Genomic DNA, 15,357 nt, shown 5'->3' with positions numbered 1-15,357 from the left:
TTAATGTCTGTCAGACACTGTGAATCTTTGTTGATAATTGTGCATAACCTGTTATAGAAGTTGCTTAAAACCTGTTTGTTCTTCAGGGTGGACATAAATTTGTGCCTGGTGAATGTGCCCCGGTTTTTCTCAGTAGCCATACAGATGTGGTCATCTGAACGACCTGAAGTCAGAGCAGGCACTACACATGCTATGGAGGCATTGGCACAGGAGTGTTTCACAGACCACTCTGCAGCCAGCGATGTGCGAGATGTAGCTTTGGCAAAGGCAGTAAGCTGTGCACAGGCAGGCTTGAGTTACCAATACCATGATTCTTGGCCACATGTCATGCATCTTCTAGGAATTCTGTATGAGGTATTATATCTTAGTTTCTTCTGTTTTTATACATCTGTTTGTTATACTTACTTAAAATGTCTCATTTTAATGTTAATGAGTTGTATATTGAGTTGTTCAAATTTAGAAGAGCAACTGTGTTCTGCAGATCAATGAAGTATGTCATTAATGTTTCAGTAATAATACAAATAATAATAGTGTTAGTAGTAATGGTGGCAGTAATAGTAATAATAATAATAATAATAATAATAATAATAATAATAATAAATGTACATTTGAATGAAGTAGAAAATTTTACAATAGTGATTTTAAACAATGGAAAATCTAGGATGGAATTGTTATGAAAAGGGCAGTTGCTATTCGCCATGCAGCAGAGATGCTGAGTCGAAGATAGGCACAACAAAAAGACTGTCAAACAAAGCTTTTGGCCAAACCAACCGTCATCAGAATTACACACACACACACACACACACACACACACACACACACACAGTGTCTCTGGCTGCCAAGGCCAGACTGCAAGCAGCAGTGCATTATGGGAGAAGCAAACTGGGTGAGTAGTAGTCTGGGGTGGGGAGGGGAAAGGTTAGCAGGGTAGGAGTGGGGGACGGTAAAGTGCTGCTTGTGGGAACATACAGGGGAGAGGTGGTAGGGCAGCTAGGTGTAGTGAGGAGGTTAGACAGAGTAGGAGGGGGCGGGGGTGTTAGAAAAGGGGAGAAGTAAAAAGCTGTAAGTGCATCAGAGGGCTGTGTAGTGCTGAAATGGGAACAGGAAAGGGGATAGGTGGATAAAAGACAATGACTGATGAACATTGAGGACAGGAGGGTTATGGAGACATAGGATATATTGTAGGGAGAGTTCCCACCTGTGCAGGAGAGCTAGCATGGTCCTGATAAGGGAGAGGATCCGTTATACTTGATACTGACATGATGAGGCATCAAGAGAGAACTCTTCTCACTTGACTTACAGCTGGCCTTGACACTCTTACTCGACTCATGGGAGTGAGTAGATGCAGTTAGCTGGTCCCAAGCCAACAGGGAATGGCAATCTGCCACCTGCAGACAAAATGCTAAATACAACCACCTTGCACCGAGCGAGGTGGCGCAGTGGTTAACATACAGGACTCACATTCGGGAGGACGATGGTTCAATCCCGCGTCCAGCCATCCTGATTTAGGTTTTCTGTGATTTCCCTAAATCACTCCAGGCAAATATCGGGATGATTCCTTTGAAAGGGCACGACCGACTTCCTTCCCCATCCTTCCCTAATCCGATGAGACCGATGACCTCGCTGTTTGGTCCCTTCCCCCAAACAACCCAACCACCACCTTGCAACCAAACCATTGCAAGAAGTCCCTCAAAGTGGAAAGGAAGATCACTGATGTTCTCCAGTACACATTCCCAGGTAAGAAGATGGTGAAGAAACTTATTCCACAAGCAGCTGCACCTCCTAGGCTTTACGGACTACCTAAAGTCTACAAGGAACGAATGCCTCTCCGCACAATTGTGAGTGCCATTGGAGCTCCAACATATGACTTAGCAAAACACCTGACTTTGGAGCTCACTCCGTTTGTGTGCAGCTCTACATAAGAAGTTAGGTGCCTTTCGTCTAGGAACTACAGAATGTCTGATTGGGCCAAGAAGACCTCATGGTGAGCTTTGGCATTGTATCCCTTTTTACTAGGGTACTTCTAAGAGACTGGCTAAGGCTCATAGGAGAAATGTTTGGACCAGTGCTAACAAAACTGCTAGATTTCATGCTTACGTCAACCTACTTCTGTTCGATGGGAACTTCTAAAAACAAACATGGAGAAACGATGGGCTGCCCACTAGCACTAGTAGGCCAGTATGTTTGTGGAGGCTTCTGATGAAGCAGCCCTGGAGTTGGCAGTGTATAACCCCTCTTGCTTTTTTTCAATACATAGAGGATAAATTTGTAATCTGGCTGCTTGGACGACATTGCTTGCAAGACTTTCTGCAGTACCTGAACTCACTGCACCAGAAAATCAAGTTCATGATGAATACATCAACAAATATTGACAGATTGCTCTGAAAACACAATGTCAAGTGCGTGTTTCACCCTCCACTCAAGATAAAATACTTATTAGGATCAGTCAAGGATGACTTAGGAGTCCATAAAACTGGGAGTTTATCATATCCCTTGCAGTGTGGGAAAATGTATGTATGATGGACCATCCGGATTGTAACAGGTGACATGCAGTGAGCATAAACACCACACAGAAAATGTACAGCTGACAAAGGCCGCCACGACAGAGAACTGCATCTTCCATGGACATGACATGAACTGCAATGGCACAAAGGTGTTGTAGCAATCAAATACCTTCTGGGATTGTATTCTCAGAGGCAGTGGAGATATGACTGCACAACAAGCTACTTGAAAAGGACAGTCACATTCACTTAAGAAAGGCCTAGGGTCTTGAGTATGATCAAATCGCATTGGATGTCTACATGGAAATCCATTCCCATCAGGACATATGGAGAAGAAGACACATTGTTACCATGGTGACTGAAAGCTACATGTGGCTGTGACTGCAGAAGGAGTGAGGTCATGATCTGTAGCGGGGTGCCCTATACTTCCTCCACCAACAGCGATGCACCATGCGGAGGCTGCTTGGTGTGTGTGTGTGTGTGTGGTGTGTGTGTGTGTGTGTTGTGTGTGTGTGTGTGTGTGTGTGTGTGTGTGTGTGTGTGTGTGTGTGTGTGGAGGGGGGAGGGGGGTGTAAAGACTATATAGAGTCAGCAGCCATTAGAGATCAATCACACTCCAGGAACTATAGAAGATGGCAAGGAGTCGGCTTGCCAAAGTATTGCACTTTTTGGATGATGCCTGCCGGCTGAATACCCAAGAAATATTCAAAAATTCAATTAGGTGTGGTTTCTTCTCCCCTGCTCCCCTCCCACCTTTTAAAATGGTTGCTGAAAATCAGTGATTAAACTGCTTTATGTCATTATTTATTTTATACAGAATATGTAATGGAAAATAATTCCTATCATCAAGTTTGTTTTCTTGCTGTATAATGGGATCTTAACCCTTTCAGACCCGAAATTTTTATGGAGGAAGAAAAATTTTTCTTTATGTCATAGTGGTCTTATGTGATTTTTTTTAATGATTTTAGGAGCAAGATTTATACTAAAAATATGTACCCGTTTCCAACATGTACTTTGTTCACTAGGCTTCACTTTAAGGACCAAAAGTAACTAATTACGAAATATTCTCTATTGTAATAAATAATGAAATGATTATTCAATAATTTCCATGCAAAATAACAGCAGCAGTATATAGCGAACCGTGTATTCTGGTGGTCACGAGTTGCAGCACACTGCTACTTTGACTTGCTGATATTTTTATAGTGATGCCCACCGGTTGGCAGCACTTGCGCGCGATGGAAAAGTTGAACATTTATAAGTGTGTAGCTCAGGTTCGCCTAGGGAAGAAATAATTTTGTTGCACCTAACAGACTGTAAAAGTTAATGTACACAATTGTAGCCGGAGGGTCTGAAAGGGTTAAGTGTGAAGTTTACTGGTTGTGAGCTGCTGAATTGTTTTGATGGATTTGCTGTAAGTAGAAATGCACATAAATTATTGGTACTGATGATATGTCTTATTGACACTGGCAAATGTGACTGTAATTGTACTTTGGTAATTCCGAAGTGCCTTGGTGTGTGGTAAGAAACAGATGTGAGTTTCAACATGAGAGAGGTGGTCCCATGACTGTCTTGTTGCCATATGTGACAGAGCTTGAGAAAACCTTTCACATGCCCAACAACAGTTGTAACACCAGAGTGTAAATTACAAGCTTGCTAATACGGTGTTGCGTTATTGATACTCTTGTTTCATCTGTAGAACAATGCCTTCTGAACTGTTTTATTGCTTGTCGTTGATAATTCAAATGTTTTGTTTTCTCTTTGCAGGTAGCATTGGAAAAGGATTATAAACTCTTTCTACCTTCATTGAAGATACTGGGTGATTTACGTGACTCTCACCAATTTTCTTATTCTCGAGAATTGGAGTATGCTGTTGGAAAGGCAATTCGCTCTTTGGGACCCAGAACAGTCCTCAGTGCAATTCCATTAGAGGTAATGTTTTGGTATACTTTTAAAAGAAAAGTTGTAGGATTACTTAAATATGAGGGTTACCCAGAAAGTAATGCATCACATTCTTTTTTCCTTCAACAATTCTGTATTGAACATAATGAGAATTACACATATGAATGAATTGGTTAAAACAGTCTTGGTTGCAGTTTTATTTTTTTTTATTTTTCAACTTCGTGTTTTGCCTTATTGAGGTATCTTCAGGTTGATCTTAATTTGGTATTTCTTGAAACAATCCTTATGAATGAGTGGTGTTTTATCTACACACCCTATTTTTCCACATAATCTCCATCCCATTCTGGGGCCTTCCTCCAGCGGGAAACAAGGGTGTGTACGCCCCATCGGTACCAATCCTTGTCGTGGCGGTGGAGCCAGTGCTTCAATGTATGAATCACCATCTCATCATCCTCAAAATGTTTTCCACGAATAGCAACCTTTAATGGCCCAAACAAGTGGAAGTCTGAGGGGGCTAGGTCAGGTGTGACAGCTGTGGACGGTCTCCCTTACCGCTGCAAAGCATGGTGCTCTGCTGAACCACCTTCCGATGACTTCACCCTCCATGCCCAGAGACTAATTGTGTTTCTGTCAAGAGCAGATGCTCTATAAACATTGCACAAGAATTTGTGAATATTCCCCACAGTTTCTTTGCCTATAGTGAGAAATTCATTGCTGGCATGTTGCTTGTAACCTACATCACCTACAGACACCATTTTGAAACTGCCCTGCAGCTACACTATCTGTCGGAAGTGGCAGAAACGTGGTGCAGTCACTCAGGAGACTTCAAATAATACATACATAACGTTTCACATTTGTAGCGTTGTTTTCGGCTGGGGGGGGGGGGGGGGGGGGGCAGTGCATTAGTTTATGGACAACTCTCGTGTTATATGATATTTATTTAAATTCCTGTTGAGTCCAGCCTCAGTGGCCAGGTGCAATAGTCATATGTGTGAGTTGTGCATGTTTTTGACTTCAGCAGGAGGCCTTTTGGCCAGAGCTTAAATGTATAGCTGCCCTTTTGTTATACATGTCTGCAACTCAGTGTCTCTTCTGTATCTGTCCTTTTCATAATATTGTTGATATTCCTTTAAAATGTTTTTGTTGTGATACATTACAAATTAATGAATAATCAAGTGTAGATGATGAACGTCACTCTTGATAGAGTACAGTGTTGTTACACCATTTTACAGCAGCACAGTGAGTTGAAAAAGTAAAAACGAATATGTGTAGATTATGATAGTGAACTACTGACAACTGTAATTTAAAATTGAATTTACTGGATAAATTCCATCTCTGGACATCAGTATACAATTCACTTGCACACATACTCATCTTGGCCTTGGGTCCAACACTGTTTCACTGAAATGTGGGAACAGATGCAGTATTACCTCTGTAACATGCCGGCATTGCTCTCAGTGTACACTTTGTGCCTAACCAGGCCCAGACTTTTAAGCATGGTACACAACTGGAGACCACAAGTGTGGGCTGTCAGTTCTCTGTGCAAATGTTACTGAAAAAGAGTGTTTATGCCACTGCAGTTTTAAAGAGAGTTGTTATGTGTTCATCACCGTATTTACACATTGGGTTGCCCTCCTGTGGATTGAGGAGGAAATTCCATCAGGAAACACATGAAAAATATTAGCCTTAGTCAGGGAGCACCTTTTTTCCTTGCTACTTAACTGTCGTGCTACTGTGGGAAGAAACAAAAGTTTAGAAGGAGTAGGTGATATCTCACATTTTCTCAGTGTGATTAATTGTGTGCTTCTAGGTGTTCTGCTAAGCTGTTTTTGTTATTATATGCCCAATATTTCGACAATTGACCTGCCTGCACTTAAACCAGCCTGATTGGGCTGCAGGTACACATAACAGCAAAACTTGCATCGTCTGAAGAAGACAGCTGGGTTGGTTGCCTAAATGTTGTTAGATTAGATTAGGTTAATACTTGTTCCATAGATCATGAATACGACACTTCGTAATGATGTGGAACGTGTCAGGTTAATAAAAGATGTCTGTACAAAATATTACATTACACAAAATATTGCATGACACTAATGTTTAAGTTAGTTTTTTTTCCTTACCTTAATTTATATCTAAAAATTCAGCCAATGAGTAGCAGGAGTTGTCATGTAGAAATTCTTTTAATTTATTTTTAAATGTTGGTTGACTATCTGTCAGGCTTTTGATGCTGGTTGGTAGGTCACCAAAGACTTTTGTGGCAGCATAATTTACCCCTTTCTGTGCCAAAGTCTAATTTATCCCTGCATAGTGAAGATCATCCTTTCTCCTGGTGTTATAGCTATGCACACCGCTATTACTTTTGAACTGGGTTGGATTATTAACATCAAATTTCATAAGTGAATATATATACTGTGAGGATCCCTAGATCCTTAAAAAGATGTCTGCAGGATGACCGTGGGTGGGCTCCAGCAATTATTCTGATTACACGTTTTTGAGCAATGAATACTTTTCTACTCAACGATGAATTACCCCAGAATATGATGCCATACGAAAGCAGTGAATGAAAGTAGGCATAGTAAGCTAATTTGCTGAGATTCTTGTCACCAAAATTTGCAATAACCCTAATAGCATACGTAGATGAACTCAAACGTTTCAGCAGACCATCGGTGTGTTGCTTCCAGTTTAACCTCTCATCAATGGCTACACTTAAAAATGTTGAAAATTCTACCTTAGCTACAGACTTCTGTTCAAAGTCCATATTTATTACTGGAGTTGTGCCATTTATTGTATGGAACTGTATATACTGTGTTTTATCAAAACTTAAATAGAGTCCGTTTGCTGAGAACCACTTAATAATTTTGTGAAAAACATAATTTACAATTACGTCACTTAGTTCTTGGTTTTTGGATGTTATTACTATACTTGTATCATCAGCAAAAAGAACTAACTTTGCATCTTCATCAATGTGGATTGGTAAGTCATTAATGTATATCAAGAACAGTAAAGGACCTAAGACTGAACCCTGTGGGACCCCGTACTTGATAGCCCCCCAGCTTGAGGAATCAGCTGTTGTGTTAACATTACATGAACCACTTATTTCAACTTTCTGCATTCTTCCAGTTAAGTATGAATTAAACCATTTGTGCACTGCCCCCCCTCAAACCATAATGATTTAGCTTATCTAAAAGAATTCCATGATTTACACAATCAAAGGCCTTTGAGAGATCACAAAAAATACCAATGGGTGATGTCCGGTTATTCAGAGCATTTAATATTTGATCAGTGAAAGCATATATAGCATTTTCTATTGAAAAGCCTTTCTGAAAACCAAACTGACATTTTGTTAGTACTTTATTTTTACAAATATGGGAGGCTACTCTTGAATACATTACTTTCTCAAAAAATTTTCACAGAGCTGTCAGAAGAGAGATTGGGCGATAGTTGTTGACATCCGTCACATCCCCCTTTTTATACAATGGTTTCACAATGGCATATTTCAGTCTATTGGGGAAAACACCCTGCTCCAAAGAGCTATTACATACGTGGCTGAGAATCCTACTTATCTGTGGGGAACAAGCTTTAAGTATCTTGCTGGAAATGCCATCAATTCTGTAAGAGCTTTTACTTTTCAGTGAGTTTATTATTTTACCGATTTCAGAGGGAGTGATAGGTGGAAATACGGTTGTTTCAAACTGCACAGGTATGGCCTCTTCTATTAGAAGCCTTGCCTCTTCTAGTGAATATCTAGATCCTATTTTCTCCACAACATTTAAAAAATGATTATTGAAAATATTTTCAATTTCTGATTGTTTGTTAGTACACTTGTCATTCAGTTTTATGGCACTAAAGTCTTCCTGTGCTCTTGATTGCCCTGTTTCCCTTTCAATAATATTCCAAATTGCTTTAATTTTATTATCAGAGTTACTGATATCAGATATGATACACATGCTTCTGGACTTTTTAATAACTTTTCTTAGTACTGCACAATAATTTTTATAATATTGAACAATTTCAGGGTCAGTACTCCCTCTTGCTGTTAGATACAGTTTTCTTTTATGGTTGCAAGATATTCTTATTCCTTTGGTTAGCCAAGGTTTTTTATATGTTTTCTTGGAATTATATTTAACTATTTTCTTGGGAAAACAATTTTCAAATACCCTTAAAAATGTATCGTGGAATAAGTTATATTTCAAGTTTGAATCGGGTTCCATATACACTTCATCCCAGTCTAGCTGCTTTAGGCTTTCCCTAAGGTTTGCAATATTCATATTGTTAATTGAACACACTGCTTTGATATTCTGATTTGATATACTGCTTGGAGCTATGTCATGTACTGTAACTAGCTGTGCACCATGATCTGAAAAACCATTCTCAACAGGATAAGCATTTATGTCCTTAAACTTATCTTGGTCTATAAAAGTTATCTATCAATGTCCTGCTGTTCTTTGTTATCCGAGTAGGAAAATCAATGACAGAGCCCAAATTGAATGAACTGAGTAATACTGCAAGGTCATTCTTCCTATTACACTCTTTCAGGGAATCAACATTGAAATCCCCACAAATGATAATTTGATTCCCCGTGTCTGACAGATAGCACAACAAAGCATCCAAGTTTTCTAGAAATAGCTGGAAATTCCCTCAGGGGGACCTATACACTGTTACAATTATGAAAGTGCCATTGTTTAGTTTTAGTTCAGTGGCACATGCTTCCACATGTTGCTTTACACAAAATTTTTTAGTTTCTACATTTTTTACGCTGTGGAAGCTTTTGACATATATGGCAACTCCTCCTCTCATCATATTATCTCTACTTACATGTGCAGCTAATTTGTACCCATTGATCTTACACTAAAAAATAGTTTCCACCATGAGATGTAGTTCCTCCCCCCTTTAAATTTCCTGCTATCAGCCCAGCCAGTTTACCCTGCCCTTTCTTGTTGAGGTGTAGGCCATGTCTAGTATAGTCCCACCTACAGAGTGAATCAACAGGAACCACACCAATGTGTGACCCTGCACCAGATCCAAGTAGCCGTTCCAACTCCAAATTAACTCTCCTGACAGAAGAGCTCAAATGAGGCTGATCGTGGCGCTCCAGAACCGACACAAACCCAACACTGGTATGACTCGATGCTGATGCAATCTTTGCCAGGTCACACTATGCTGTATCCCGGATCTCTGTCAGTACTGTTGCCTGGCCCACCCACAACAACCACGGTATCTTCCTTAGTAAAGCATCTATATAGTGAACCTAAATCCTCTGTAACCTGCCCCAGTCCAGCACTAGGTTTGAAAAAACTTGTGACGTGGTATTCTGACCCTAATTCATCCTGCAGAAGTTGGCCCACACCCCTAGCATGCGAACTACCTAGCAACAAGACTTTCTTTCTTTTTGCAGAATTCCCTACCTTCTTATTCAATTTGCTGCTGAAAGCTTGTTGAGCCCTGTCTACATCTACTTCTGTGAGAGGCTCATCAGTTTCTGACTGAGGCAACAGGTCAAACCTATTTTGTACATTAATAACAAAGCTGTCAGAAGAATTTCTTGGCCTGTTCCTTATGCCTGTTGCCACTTCCCACCCCTGTTTACCCTTCTCCCCCCCTTAACCTGCCCAGTTCTCGCCTAGCCTCATCTAACTCAGCCAGAAGGGCAGCAATTTTTCCCTCCTGTTCCACAATCTTTCTATCTCTACTGCATAGCCTACAGAACCACTGATGAGTCTCGCTCATTTTCCCAATTCCCACGCCACTACAATCGCCTCAATGAGAAAAGTTACTACATCCATCACACAGACCCCGGAGCTAACGATTCTACGGCACATTAGGCACTTTACACTCATGGTACAAATGGATTTTAGTGACAGAAAGACAATTACGTTACCAGAAAACAATGAAAATATGTGTACGAAAAATTAGGCCTACTCGCGACAATGTAAACAATAGTTCAGAAGTTTGTTACTGGAAATTACTTAAGAGATGATGATACTCTACAGATATAAAGGGGTAGGAAACGTATTTAGCACATTAAACTATCAGTAAATGAACTTAAAATTGTGGTATGAAGTTTAATCTGAAAGCTCAAAAGTTCGGCCTGGTTGCAATATGTAAACAAAACAAACTTTATGTGATCACTGTGAAAATACGCGAGTAAGACAAAAACTTTTAATGGTACGCTTGAAGAGCACTATAATTAACGTAATAAATTAGTTTAAAACGTTAGAAACAGGTAATTACTACTTAAATTACTTATCTTGTACAGGAGCTGTGACTCAAACGTCTGTATAGCAGGCGCAGGGCTACCAAAGGCATGAAAAGGAGAGGGGGGGAAAAGGAAAAAACTTCGCAGAACACCCAGAAGCATGTGTATGATCAGAACAAAAGTCCTGCTTCATCCTATGCTTTCTTCGTTGTTTCTTTCTTTTCTTTCTCTCTTTCATTTTTCTCGCAATTAAAAACAGGCAGGAAGAAAGTAATCAGTTTCTTTGCTGTAGTTCATTACTACCTGCCTAGATTTCTTACGCTATTGGCAGCTGTTTGCCTGGGGAGAGTGTATACAAAAGAAATTAGATGGAAGTTAAATAGTATAATGAAAAATAGATAGACAGTAAACACTCTGATAACTAACTCAAAGTTATATGTATAGTTCCTAGTTGCATGAGAAAATAGGTATAATTGCTGTATTAATTCTTAATTTCTACAATTTAAAAGTATGAATATAAACATTTTATTGTTTTGCAGCTTGTTGGTGAAGAGAGAACTTATGACTTTAAACGCAGTTGGCTCCTTCCAGTTTTAAGAGATAATATTCAGAATGCTGAGCTTCGATACTTCGTGCAGTTCTTTCTTCCATTGGCGTCAAGATGCAGGTTTGTTTTAAAAGTTAATTACCAATGCTATATAAAGTGATAATGCTGAAAAATTAGAACATTAAAAAGAATTAAAATCTCTGTCTTGCTTTAAAAATTTTCCTGCAATTGGATGTAATCAAACATTCATAGAACATAGCAAAATACACACATCCACATCATAATTTGTCGTTTGCCACGCATAGGCCCATAAGCTTCTGTTTCTGGCTCTTTAATGGTGTCATAAAATGATAATCTGTTTCATTTTTTGGTAAAAGGATACTGATTTCAGAATCAATTCTTCATCTTCTTATTTACAATACTTTTACTCATCAAAAACCTGTGCTCTAAGCACAGCCTCATGACACATAAAGAGAAACTTAATGTAGTAGCTGTCTAAGAACCATACTTAGTAAGGTAGTGTAGTATTCATGGGTCTGTACACTAAGGTGACAAAAGTAATGGAATAGTGATATGCACAAATAAAGGTGATGGCAGTATCACATACACAAGGTATAAAAGAGAAATGTATTGGTGGAACTGTCATTTGTACTCAGGTGATTCGTGTAAAATGGTGTCTGACATGATTATGGCCACACGACAGGTATTAACAGACTTTGAATGTGGAAAGGTGAATGGAGTTGGAGCTAGATAAATGGGACTTCCCATTTTGCAAATCATTAGGGAATTCGACATTCCGAGATTCACAGTGTCAGGAGTGTGTGGAGAATAAAAATTTCAGGGATTACCTCTCACCACGGACATTGCAGTGGCCAACAGCCTTGACTTAACAACTGAGAGCAGCAGTGTTTGTGTAGAGTTGTCAGTGCTAACAGATAAGCAACACTACATGAAATCACTGCAGAAATCAATCTGGGACATACGACTAACGTATCCGTTAGAACAGTGCAGCGAAATTTGGCATTAATGGGCTATGGCAGCAGACGACTGACACGAGTGCCTTTACCAACAGCACAACATTGCCTGCAGCGTCTCTCCTGGGCTCGTGACAGTGTCGGTTGGACTCTAGATGACTGGAAAACTATGGCCTTGTCAGATGAGTCTGTATTTCAGTTGGTAAGAGCTGATGGTATGATTGTGGCACAGACCCCTCAAAGCCATAGACACTAGTTGTCAACAAGACACAGTGCATGCTGATGGTGGCTTCATAATGGTGTGGGCTGTGTTTGCATGGAATAGACAGGTACTCTGGTTCAACTGAATCAATCATTGACTGAAAACCATTATAATCGGCTGCTTCAAGACAATTTGCAGCCATTGATGGACTTCATGTTCCCATACAATGATGTCATGTCACCAGGATTGAATTGTTCTTCATTGGGTTGAAGACATCCTGGATCACTCAAGAAAATGATTTGGCCGCCCAGATTGCCTGACATGACTCCCACGGAACATTTACAGGACATAATTGAGAGGCCAGTTTGTGCACAAAATCCTGCACCGGCAACACTTTTGAACAGCTATAGAGGCAACATAGTTCACTACTTCTGCAGGGGACTTCCAACAATTCCACATCATGTGCAGTTTCTGCACTTCACCGGGCAAAAGGAGGTCCAGGACTATAGTAGGAGGCATCCCATGACTGTTGCTTCAGTGTATGTGCACTATGTCCTTGGTTTCATTCAAGCCAAACTTTTTTCGCTAGAAGTCACTACAAGGAGTTATTTTAGGGATTTTTTAAGACGCTTACAGAAGTTGAAAAGTGTGGTAAGTTCAGTTTTACATTGTGACAGCTTCAGCTCCATTCAGAAAGATGTCAGCATGTATCAATGCACATCAAACCATTTCTCAATGCTGCCAATATTTGTGTTGCACTGCCTTAATTTAATTTCTTATTCAGAAGTACAAATAAGTTCCACATCTGAACATGAACATCCTTACAAATGAGCTTTTACAAAATCTTTTTACTTCCATGAGAGGTCTCTACCACAGCAGATGATCAATACGAATCATATGTTATTTGCCCTGCATGCAGCGGGTGAAACTTTTGTGCTGCACTCCCCCTCTTGTAAATTCATTTCTGTTTCTTCCACTGGCCCGTAGGCCGCTGAGAGCAATACTCATTACAACATTTGCAAGGGATACATTCAGATTTCATCTTTGTTTCAGTCTACTTTAGTACGTTGCTGAAGAGCCAGGTTTTAATCTATCACGCCGAAAAATTTTCACTATACCGTTTCTCACTGAGGAAACATCAAAACATGATGCAAGTCAAAGGTATAGGATTGATGAGAGTAATGTGAGACAATGCAACCACCAAAAGAAACAAATTTTAGGTTGTTCCAGCAATAGAAAAAATTTTTGGGCGGAAGTGTGCCCACTGTTCTAGATTATAAGTTGTACTGAATGATTTTGTTAGGGAGCAATGCCAGAAGTGCTTACCCGTGGGTGCAGAAATTATTCATGTTAAAGCACATGATGGTGCTCAACAGCAAATGATTTCAGAGAAGCTGCAATTCGGTTGCCTGTTTCATGAAGTGTTTGGATTTTCTCTTCAGAGGAGCTCTTCTGTTACACAGAAGTTACCAGAAAACCGTGAGGAAAATCTTGCCACATTTCTTAGTCAAATGGCATGCCAAGAATAATTACCTTCTTCATCAGATAGGTATTGCAGACCAAACGGTAGTGTATTTTGATACACCAAAAATTATGTGGTAGAAGTGAAAGGGAACAAAGACGTCAAGACACTGTTTGCGGGTTGTGAAAAGCAGAGCATGTCTGTCACGGTTGCTTGTACAGCGGATGCCCATAAAATGCAACCACTCATTGTTTGTAAACACAAGATGTTACGTAAGTCTGAGGTTTTTCCAAAAAGCATTACTGTATGTGTCTGGTTCGCAGAGGATGTGGTATTAGCCTTGGTTAAACTTATATGTCAACATTGTCGTAGGGCCTTGCTAGGTTTGCCAAACATGGTTGTACTAGATTTGCACAAAAGTCATACGGCTCCCATTCCAGGAGGGATGACATCAATTTTACAGCCATTAGTTGTTTTAAACAAACAAAGTTAAAAATATGTTCACACATTGGCTAATGAAAGAGGATAGGCAGTCAATGTCAGCAGGAGGTGTTGAGCGTGCAAGCTTGTCTCAAGTGTGTGAATGGACTGACCAGTCTTGGAAATGTACCCCAAATAAAATTGTCCAACATGCATTTAAGAAAATGCTGTTTTTCTAATGTGCTTGATGACTTAGAATATGGAGCTCTCCATAAAGAGAGTAGCAAAAAGGAATTGAGTGATGACAACTGAGAATCATCGGAGCAATGATTAAAGACAGTCCAGATATGTTTATGTAAAATTTCTGTTTTTTACATCCATTTTCCATTTCTAAGTAATTTTCTTCGTAGGTATGTGACAATACCCAGGTAGTCAGTGAACCTATGCACTATTAATGAGAAGACTCCCACTCAAATGCAACTCGCACACACGACTGCAGTCTCAGGCAACAGAAACCCCACTGCAAACAGCAGCACCAGTGCAAGATGGAAGTGGCGACTGGGTGGGGGTAAGGAGGAGGCTGGGGTGGGGAGGGGAGGGGGGGGGGCGAGGGCTAGTATGATGGGGGTGGCTGACAGTGAGTTGCTGCAGGTTAGACAGAGGGCAGGGGAAAGGTGGGGAGGGGGTGGGGAAGCAGGTGAAAAGGAGAGAAGTAAGAAGACCGGGTGTGATGGTGGAATGACGGCTGTGTAGTCCTGGAGTGGGAACAGGGAAGTGGCTGGATGGGTGAGGACAGTGAGTAACGAAGGTTGAGGACTGGAGGGTTACGGGAACGTAGGATGTACTGGAGGGAAACCTGCGCAACTCAGAGCAGCTGGTGTTGGTGGGAAGGATCCATATGGCACAGGCTGTGAAGCAGCCATTGAAATGAAGGATGTCATGGTGGCAGCGTGTTCAGCAACAGGGTGGTCCACTTGTTTCGTGCCCACAGTATATCGGTTCCCATCATGCGGATAGGCAGTTTTGTTTTTGTGCAAGATTGGGAGGATAATTATGGTCTGTAAAGGCTTCAGCTAGACCCTTGTTATATTTCAAGAGGGACCACTCGTCACTGCAAAGGCGATGACCACAGGTGGGAAAGCAAATGGAGGAATGT

At 40.5% G+C, this 15,357-nt stretch overlaps 1 protein-coding gene across 1 annotated transcript in view; it reads left to right on the top strand.

Annotated features, from left to right (window-relative positions):
- LOC126355732 (RRP12-like protein) overlaps nucleotides 1-15,357 on the top strand; it is a 157,211-nt gene that overhangs the window by 67,956 nt on the left and 73,898 nt on the right. Inside the window, exons 8-10 of the mRNA XM_050006101.1 lie at nucleotides 87-354; nucleotides 4,266-4,430; nucleotides 11,136-11,263. Of these exons, the coding sequence (XP_049862058.1) occupies nucleotides 87-354; nucleotides 4,266-4,430; nucleotides 11,136-11,263 (561 nt within the window). The remainder of the gene's footprint in view (nucleotides 1-86; nucleotides 355-4,265; nucleotides 4,431-11,135; nucleotides 11,264-15,357) is intronic.

The sequence above is a fragment of the Schistocerca gregaria genome, chromosome 3 (assembly GCF_023897955.1).
Source record: "Schistocerca gregaria isolate iqSchGreg1 chromosome 3, iqSchGreg1.2, whole genome shotgun sequence".
Classification (NCBI taxonomy): Eukaryota; Metazoa; Arthropoda; class Insecta; order Orthoptera; family Acrididae; genus Schistocerca; species Schistocerca gregaria.
Note: the sequence above shows the minus strand (reverse complement) of the source record. Positions and strands in the feature narration are given on the sequence as shown.